Here is a 10,000-nt window from a genome sequence, read left to right as displayed (position 1 = left end):
AAGACAATCAGGATTTAAAGGTTTTTCTCTAAATTCTAGTTGAATTTCTTTCTGCCATTGTTCTTGACTTACACTACAATCTTCAGATGAGACAGAATAACTAGCGATGAGTTGAACCCTATTCCTCTATTTGAGATGCGTCTCATAAGCGAGTATTTTGATGAGATTTTCAGTTTGTGACATAAATGTCATCAAGTTTGAAAGTTAAAGGTGCATCTTATAACTGAGTGCCCTGTATCTCAAAAACTATGATAAGGGGAGTCAGGACTGCTAGGGGGAGTCAGGACAACTGAGTAGCATTGTAAAAAGTACAAAGCCTGACATCACTGGTGCTACTTTGACACATCAATTATTTCAAACTGAGCTCCAAATCTTTGTTGGTATAAGTTTCTTACCTTTCTCTCCTCTTACTGCATAGCCAATCTTAATTTCAGGGCAGAATTTTCCCATTTTTTCTGCCACCTGCCCTGTCTGGAGGGCCAGTTCATACGTAGGTGACAGGCATATCACCTGCAATGATCAATGAATCTTAGTGTGAATTGGGCAATAAATTCAACTACCAAACATGGGATAGATGGAAGTTCTGTTACTGAGCTGCAATATAGCACTTGTGCTTGACAGCAGTCAGTAAGACAGTTAATAGATGTAATCACATGGGCCCGAGGGAAATTAAGGATTAATTTCACACGTATTTCCAGAGTTCTTCCATGACAAGGGCAATTTGGAAAGCTTTGAAAATACAAGCAAAATTAATTATTTATTGAACAAGGGCACATCAGGATTATATGTTTATCACATAGAGGGCAAAATATTATTATTGAGGGAAGAATGTTCAATGCTGCAAACGACAATCAACTTACAGTACATGTCAATGACCAATTGTTTCAATGACTTTAATCTTCAAATTACAGGACAAATACTTTCATTTGGTTTAAGTTCAATCCAATAAATTGTAGCTGTCAACAGAAATGTCGCTTTAAGGCCCATTTTCACCCTAGATGCAACACGTGCCCGGCATGATTTTGTGTATCATGAAATTACATTAAGTTGAAAAATCGCAGAAAGCCCTTCAGAATCTTCTTTGTCAAAAGCTATCCATTGACAAATCTTTTAGGCCCAGATTTGAATGCGTTCTCTACTTATCATTTCATAATTTTATTGCAGTATGTCACGTCTTTATTTGTTTAAAATATTTCTATTTGAAGTCAAATAGTATCGAACAACATGACGAATTGCGGAGGCAAAGTTTGCACGCGGCTCCATGAAAACAGCAACCTCTGCCACTCTTTTGAGCACAAGCATCTTCACAAGAGAATTTTACTTCTGTGTCGTCCCAGGAATCCTGACAAATTGAAACTGACAAAGTAAAAATAAGTCTAAATAAAGTAAGCCATGAATTTCACCACTGAAATAATGTCACCTAGTAGCTCGTTAGCTTCAGAATAATTCTATTCCCCTTGCTGAATAGCCGAACCATTCCAATTGCGCTCTGGTGATTCTCCAATGTCTAAATCAGTCAATTCCATAAAGATAAAAGGCAATTTTAGCAGTTTCATTTGTTAAAATCACCCAGTAAACCACATGATGATCAGGCTAATGGTGATGTTTCCTGTTTTCAACAGCACAAACTGGTGCGACAAAAATAGTTGGCCAATTGGAATACGCTATTCAAGATTCAAAACAATAACAAAGAATCGCGCTGCATATGGGGTGAAATGGGCCTTTAAGTATAAATTTTAATGAGTACACAAAAACCAGTTTAACTGTTCTGGCTAAGCAACTACACTGTATCAGTCCGGCATTTTAACAGACATGACCGACCAACTGGAATTCTCGAGAGACGTTTGGTCAGGCCCAATTTTAGCGAGCGACAACATGAGAACATTTGGGCAAAGCTAAGAATGAGCCTGATCACAGGTTATACAAAACATGATACATGTACAACGCATGCCAAACCTTACTTGTGTAAAACTTTTTGTCGCATCCACTCTGCTAAGCATTGACAGAACAAATGCAGCTGTCTTCCCTGTTCCAGACTGAGACTGAGCTATCATGTTGTTTGGGCTGAAAAATAGATGAAAACCAGAACCAGAATTTGGAAATCCACCATAATTTAATCAACAAGGAACATCAACACTTGTACTAGTATCAACATTTCCACCATTATGAACTTAAAGAGGCATGAATAGCAAGGGAAAGAGAATGGATTAGAATATTACCTGTTATGTTATGGACCACAAGATCAAAATTGGGCAAAACAGCCTGTGCTTAGGATGAAGCCAGATGGCTTTTAACCCAATGAGTGAACAAGTAATACATGTAGCTACTGTGGGGGGCAAAATTCCGTGGGACAGTCAAGGAAATACCAAAAAAAAACAATCACCGTTTATGTAAATCAAGCCAGAAAACCCTATTTTGCCATAACTGGGGGGGAGGAGGGGGAATTCACCATCCCTTCCCCTTCCCCCTCCTAGAGTGTCATGGATTTATCTTCATGGTGCAAAATGTCCCCAGAATTTTAACCTCAATTGTAGTTGCTTGGTTCTTTATCCTTCAGCTAAGATGAGGTCAAACGAAATTCTGCATGTCATATGGGATTTAAGAATTTCACCTCCTTGAACAACATCAAGGAGAAAAAATAATATACTTCAGGGGCCTAATTTATAGGCCATATGCTTTAAACCCTTTAAAGGACAATGACACAAGGCAAGTAAGGCTACGAACTCACGGATCAGCAAGGAGCATGGGTAGAGCTGTTTCTTGAATTTTTGAAGGTTTATTGAAGCCCATGTCATATACACCACGGCGCAACTGTTCTGACCTAAAATGTTGGAAACGTTTAAAGTAAAAGATTTAATGCATATCAAACCAAGTTTTCTATCCCACTTTGTTAAGTCTGTTTAACCCATAGACTCCTCAGAGTGATACTTACCATGTAGATGTCTAACGCCAGACAATTTTACTATGAAAACCACCAATCTGTGGAATGGGCCTGATTTAATGAGTCACTGCCCCGCCAACTCTCGCTTGTAAACATTTCAAATTCCTGAGATGTGTTGTGTTCAACGCTACTTTCCAGCCCAGGGAACCTTTCTTGAACTCGAAGTAACAGAGAGTCCATGGTTGCACTTGCAACCTCTTCGCTGGAGAAGAACAATTTTATCCATTTCCCTCTGGGACTCATGATCTTGAAAACATATCTTTCCATTGCTGTGGTTGTTCCAGTACACCTTGACAGGGAAAGCTGGCTACTGCTAACACCGCAGGAAAGGAATTTCATCAAAATGTTACCTGAAGTGGGAGGGGCAGTCACTTAATAATTTGGGCCCATTCCACAGATCGGTGGTTTCTGTAGTACCTGTTGTTGGGGAAGGGGATGGGGGGTGTTGGATTTTGAGATTAACTATCGTTTTACTCCTAAAACATTATTGCTCCTAATTAACTGAGATTAAGATTAGGATTCAGATTAAGATTGAGATTAGGAGCAATAAGGTTTCAGGCTCAATTAGGCCTAAAACAATAATATTTGATCTCAAATCCAACCTTTGTCAGTTAGTAGTAAATGTGTAGTGGGCTCATACACAGTGTTTTGGTGTTTCGTTTCACTGTTTCGTGGAGTAATAATGACCATTTGGAATCCTCTTTTTTCCAGGCATGCAAGCTTGATTCTACTGCTTAAGTTGCACATATAAATGCGATGATTTTTCATTCAAGTAAAAGATTCTTAAAATAAAGATATCTTATTAGATGTTTTGGTGCGTAGTATCGCTGAGTATTTTTACAAGTTGATAATTCGCAAGTCTGTTTTTGTTTCTCATAGATGTTTAGATTTTCAATTACCCGTACATGGCAGCTCAACCTCGCGATTGTGTGAATAGTTGACCCTGAAGTCAAAATAGACAGGCGACAAAGAAGGCTTCCTGACCCGACAGATGAAATGTAAATATTCAGTTAAATATTACGACAAAATTAGAAAGCCAAAGGCGGAAGTTTCTTGGCTAAAAAGTACGTTTTTTTACTCTGAAAACGGCGAACGATTAACATTCTTTCCCGTAGTTCATTCAGTGGCCACAAGGTGATCACGTGCACCTTTATGGTTGCTTAGCACGTGATCAATGTCTTCCTTTTGACAAAAAATCATGACCTTTCCCTTCATTCATAAAAGTCAGAGACTGCAGAAATTTTCGTGTTTTCACGATCGATCGTCATTAATCTTTCGATGAGAATTCGATACATAGTTATATATAAAAACTATGTGTTTTTTTCCTTTATCTGTCTTTTGGCCTGTCTTTTTGTGTTAACTCCTGGCTTTTATGGTACTTTTTGGTGCAAACGTAAAGCCAAGCAATGTTTTGACCTGGCATCAGATTAGACTAACAAGAAGAGGAATTATGAAGCGGAAACAACATCTTCAGTCCTTTCTTAGTGTGTGCAATAAATTTTTGCTTAGTGCAACTGCAAGACATGCATGACATGCTGGAAAACGTCCGTCAGAGCAATTTGCAGTTAGTTTTTTGCAAACTATTAATCTAAAGAAGAAATGAGTGAATTTTGCTCAAGAGTGTGTTTTATGAGAACTGAATTTATTACCAAAGTTTAAAAAACTAAAGACCTTCAATGGGACAGGACATTACAAAATAATTAAACAGGTGAACGTGTGAGCCAAAGGGCCTCTGCTGGCACGACATGTGGGTGGCCCCTCAAATGGTCTTAATGACGCCCCACTTGAAAAAATTAACTGGAATGCTGCAGTTCATTCTGTTTTTGTGTAACACATACCACAGGCAACCCAGTTTACGCTTTATGGAGCGTCTAGTTTTCTTATAAAAAGCTACAAAGCCTTCACATTCTACAAAAAATAAGGAATAAATCTGCGTTGAACGATACTGCATCACTATATCAGTCCACGATAATTTAGCTCAACAGGATGATCGAGCCAACGAGCAAGAAAAGAATATACAAGTTCAAAGAGCGGGGTGAAACGAATTCGAGTAGCTAGCGTGGAATTCAGAGAAAGAATTTATGAGACAGCCTGTGTGTTTGACAGACAGACTGTGTTTTTGTTAAGAAAAACATTGCAGTTAAAAAAAAAACTGAATTGCGCCTCTTTACAAGTAAGAAATATAAGTGATGATTTAAAACTACTACTATTATAAAATTACAAAGCGACTACTCTCAGAAATTACTTAAATGCTTCCCTCGCACTCTTAACTATGAATGAATTTGCAAATCTATTTGTCTTTACAAGAGGCGTGGCAAACCTCCTCTGCCTTCTCAGCTCATATGAGATAGAAACTGAGGGAGGCAGGAGGCTGGTAATCTTACTACGTGGATCATTAACAATAGACTTAAACAGGTGTTCTGTTAACTTTTCCTGGTGGGCCCTGATGGACTCAAGCCCTGCTAACTGAAGGGCGTCCGAGTAGTGCACCCTGGGAAAAATGCATGATAGGGCCCTCCTTTGCACTCTTTCGAGCTCGACTTGTAGAAAACTTACTACTTAAAATAACAAACATGGCACTAAAATAAAATACAAAAAAGATAACTTAACAATGTCTTAAGTTCTGCTTTTCTGTTGGAACAGGCGCTTCTAGCATTTTAAGCTGTGCTCCTAACATGTTCTGCTGTGCGCCCAAAATTTTGGTAATGCACCTAGAAAAATACACTTGGTAGCACAAGTGCTCCCAAAGCCTAAAATAAACTTTGAGCACTGAATGAAATGTGTGGTTCCAGAAAATATCCATACCCTGCCACAGAAGACCTTTTGATTTGCACCCCTCTTTCCCCCAGGATTTTACATTCCACAGGGTCTTTGATGACCCCCCCTCCCCTCAGGAATTTCCAGAATTTGTGTACTTAGGGAAGGTACGTTTTTTATTGGTGGGGGTGGGCCGGGGTATTTTAGAATTTTTTTTCCAAAAAAGTCGTAGCCCTCCCACTTCCTGGAATGGATTAATGCATGACCCTTCAAAAATACCCAAACAAAAACATATGGCCCTCCCCCACCCCCCTCAACCTATCCAAGACAAAAATAACCGGAAATGGAAATAACAAACTGGAAGTGTTACTCATATAACCATGTTCATCTGCGCACAAAGTAGTTAATTGCGTGGCGTGTGATTGTACGGTGAAAACTTGAAAATGGGCAAGGATGTACGAGGAATAGAAAGAGGGAAATGTGCTTGTGGTGAATGCGAGGATTTCATGAGGTCTGATGGAGCAACTCGTGGCTATTGTGGCTGTTTGCCGACTCGCCATTCTAAAAAGGATGCCCGCTACTCCTCTGACTCAGTTGATGGCACATCGGCTGCGGGAACAAGTGAAAGCACAGGTCCAGAGAAGTGGAAAGATAAAGACCTAGGGTGGTTCCCGAACCCAAAGGGCAAATATAGTGATGTAGTAGATCGAGTTGTCGGTTCAAGTTCGAGTAGCTTAAGTGACGAATCCTCACCGGAGACTGATTTTATACCAGAACCCCGCGCGGAAACATCAAAATATGGGCGAAAGCGGGCACGGGTCGAGAGAGACAATTATGTTAGTTGGGAGAAGATAGTTCTTTGATAAGTAAATTTTTCGACACCTGTAAAATAATTTAGATTAATCTCGACTGGTAGCTTTGCTTGTATATACAAAATAGAAGCGACATGGAGTAATTTTTTCCTTGCCAAAAAAAACTATTACCCTCCCCGGGTTGAGAATAAAACAGGTTTGACCCTCCCCAATTTGTAAAAAAATTACTAAGGACCCTCCCCTCCGAAGCCCCGGCCCACCTCCCCCCCCCTCCCCCCCCCAATTAAAAACGTACCTTCCCTAATAAAAAGAAAGTGAATTAATTACGTAAATACGGTAGAATTTTATTACAACAGTGTAAACATTAAGGTTGACTTTATTAAAAATATAATGCTTTGTTAAGCTCATTATCCAGCTAAACTTTTAGCTTCTTTGCCATAAACTTTGCAAATTATGTTTGTGTTGTTTTTATGTAAGATTATAAGCTTAAACATTTGGGTTGCACGTCGACTGTTTCACATTTTTGCAAACTTTGATAAGAACGTTTCACTCGCTTAAACAACTTCGCAAACAATAGTAATAAAACAGAAACTTACAAGGTTCCTATGCCTACACATTTTGTCAGTTTCTGCAGGTTGATTCTTATTTAAGGACCAAAAACTTCACTAACACACACATGTTAACGAGCTAGGTTTTGTGAACATCGTCATAAAGGCGATTGTTTTGCGAAGAATATTATTGACGCCAAAATAATCCATCATATTTGTAATCTTAGTTATGGCGATTTAAGTGCAGTCTTAACATTTACTGACTCTCCAGCAGTCATTCTGGCCAGGAACATGGCACCCAGCCTCACAGATACTTGTTGCTTGCCTTTGAGCCACAGACAGAATCTAGAGGGCGCCTGTTATTGTGTTTGGCGCGATTTACTTCCTCCCATGAGTAGTAAAACCATGCTTTAGAATTTCCAGTTTGACATAATGGACTAAACCTCAACAATCTCGTTTCCTGAGGCCGCGATCGTTTACTAAAAGAAGAGAAAACTTGACTCCCGGTTCCTGTCCGTGGTCTAAATGCCACCCACAAAAAAGAAAATGTTGTTGCACGAAAGCGTTGAGATGGTGGGAACTTGCGTCTCATTGTATTTTCAATGAGTTATTACCCCCAATAATGTATACTCACAGGGGTAGCTCTTCAAATGATTTGACAGAATGCAAAGGTGAGCTGGGATCATTTCTCTGTACCTCCACCTCATTTTTGGTCCGAACAGGTTTGTTCCTCAGCACCTTCGGCAGGAATGAAGTCTCTGCCATAACAGCTGCTGTATTCTCTGATGGAGATGACACGTGTACAGTACAAACAGATGAATGAATTGAACAATTGTAAATGACATTCAACCTTTTCAGCCCTGAACTGACCCCCATCGAGGAGTAAAATTGTCTGGCCACGGTTCTTCAAAAGGTGGATAACACTATCCCCCAGATAAATCCCTATCCAGCAGATAAACACTAGCTAGCAAAACCAATTGAGTTATCCAGTGGATAGCATTACTCACCCTTTGAACAACTGGGACCTGGTGTTGGAGTAAAATCTGAAAGTGTCATTTTTACAGGTCAGTTTGCAATGTACGTCAAGGAAATTATTACAGTTGGAATAATAAATCAATCTGATGAAATTTTTATAAAGATGATACAGGGTTGTGGGGGAGGAGTATCACTGCTGGGGGGGGGGGGGGGGGGATGTAAGCTTAACCCATTGATATCTTAAAAGCCCTAGGACACCACCAGTTCACGAGTAAAATTGTCTGGCTTCAGTGTTAACTCTCACTACCAGGGGTTAATGGGTTAAGGCACAAAATATTTCCAATTATTAAAAACTGAACTAACAATATCAGATTTCCAGCATTTCATTGGCTCACTGAACACAGGCTATGAGTTCATATTATCTGCTGTACCTAATATGGTCAAGGAATGTGTCAGCAATAAAATGAGTTAAAAACATTTTTGCAGCTTTGAGAAAAAAACGGCCGACAAGAGCCGTTTTGGGCCGAAAATTGGCTGGTGAATCAACATGAAGTGTTGTTGATCCTAGGGCTTTTAATAAAACAATAATTGTTGTAATTCTACTTGGGTTTGCTGGATATATAGAGGATATTACATGGCCGCGCGGAGATACGAAATTCCTCTTCGAGTGTTAAAGAATAATTCACGAGTGAGCGCAGCAAACGAGTGAAATATTTTTCAACGTGAGAAGAGAAATTTAGTATCTCCAAGCGGCCATGTAATATTTTGTTTATTATATAAACACCAATGCAATACTAAATCTTTTCACAAAATGCATCAAAAGGGCGCGATTTTTATATGTAACCATAGCAACAGTGTTCTTTTCACGTGTGAAGATAACATGTTATTTTCACATGTGAAGATATCATGTTTTCGCGTAAAAGCTCACTTGATATTTCATTGGTGTTTATATAACAAAAAGTGATTATAACCAACTTGGTGCATTACCTATCCCTCTTCATATCCAGCATGCCCTTGTGGAATAATTACTAATTAAACCTCTCCCTCCTTAGGCTGACACTTCCAGATTTTACTCTGTCTAATGCCAGACTCATCAATGTGGGTTGGTTCAGTGGTGAGGTAAAATTTAGAAAAAAATGAGATCTTTAAATAAGGTTTCAGAGCCTTCAGAGCGAAGGAGTCAAAGAAAGGTCAATCTCCAGCCGCTGTCTTGGGGAGAATGCCTGGACCCAAGTAAGCTGCAGAAATTGAGACTAGGGTCAAAGGGGACGGGAACCGTAAAGATCATTCTGTGAGGGTCACCTCGCAGCTCTTAAAAGGTCTCACCTGATTGGAGACCACCCTTGAGGTTTAACAAAACAACAAATAACAGAAACAATGGACCCTAGGCCTAAAACAAAAGAGCTGCAACTCTATCCTCTAGGGTCCATTGTTTCTGTTATTTGTTCTTTTGTTAATCTTCAAGGGTGGTCGCCAATCAGGTGAGGCCTTGTAGGGGCTTCGAGGCTACCGTTCTGTGAGGTGCTTCATGTGGCATGTTTCACCCAACTCATTGACCTGGTGGGGGGTGGAGTGGGGGTTTTAGTTTTTAGTTCATAAATTTCTTCGATGACACTGATGACTTGAATAAAAACAATAATTATTATATTCCTTCATTTCTTTAAACAGGACAGCCTTATTCGATTACAAATGTAGTATTGGGACTGAATGGGTTTTGAAAACAAAAATCAATCATGACACAAACCATCGTTTTCCTTCTTCGGGTCAGACTTTTCTTCAGTAGGTGCAGCAGCAGTGTTGCTTATTTTCAACTGATTCACCTGTAAACAATGACATTATGTACATCACGGTTTTATTTATTTGAAGTCTTTTTATTGACAGATGGGACAGTGTGATACTGAGAATTGCGAACATCTAGGATCTGCTTTCAATTCTTACTGTTGTTATATTCATGTAAATTAATTTCA

At 39.4% G+C, this 10,000-nt stretch overlaps 1 protein-coding gene across 1 annotated transcript in view; it reads right to left on the bottom strand.

Annotated features, from left to right (window-relative positions):
* Positions 1 to 10,000, bottom strand: part of LOC138051518 (ATP-dependent RNA helicase DDX19A-like) — a 30,440-nt gene that overhangs the window by 19,013 nt on the left and 1,427 nt on the right. The window contains exons 2-6 of the mRNA XM_068897740.1: positions 9,778 to 9,853; positions 7,693 to 7,840; positions 2,729 to 2,821; positions 1,962 to 2,064; positions 396 to 510 (exon numbers count right to left, since the gene is read on the bottom strand). Coding sequence (XP_068753841.1) covers positions 396 to 510; positions 1,962 to 2,064; positions 2,729 to 2,821; positions 7,693 to 7,840; positions 9,778 to 9,853 — 535 coding nt within the window. The remainder of the gene's footprint in view (positions 1 to 395; positions 511 to 1,961; positions 2,065 to 2,728; positions 2,822 to 7,692; positions 7,841 to 9,777; positions 9,854 to 10,000) is intronic.

Source organism: Montipora capricornis, chromosome 6 (genome assembly GCF_036669925.1).
Source record: "Montipora capricornis isolate CH-2021 chromosome 6, ASM3666992v2, whole genome shotgun sequence".
In the NCBI taxonomy this organism is placed as follows: domain Eukaryota; kingdom Metazoa; phylum Cnidaria; class Anthozoa; order Scleractinia; family Acroporidae; genus Montipora; species Montipora capricornis.
Note: the sequence above shows the minus strand (reverse complement) of the source record. Positions and strands in the feature narration are given on the sequence as shown.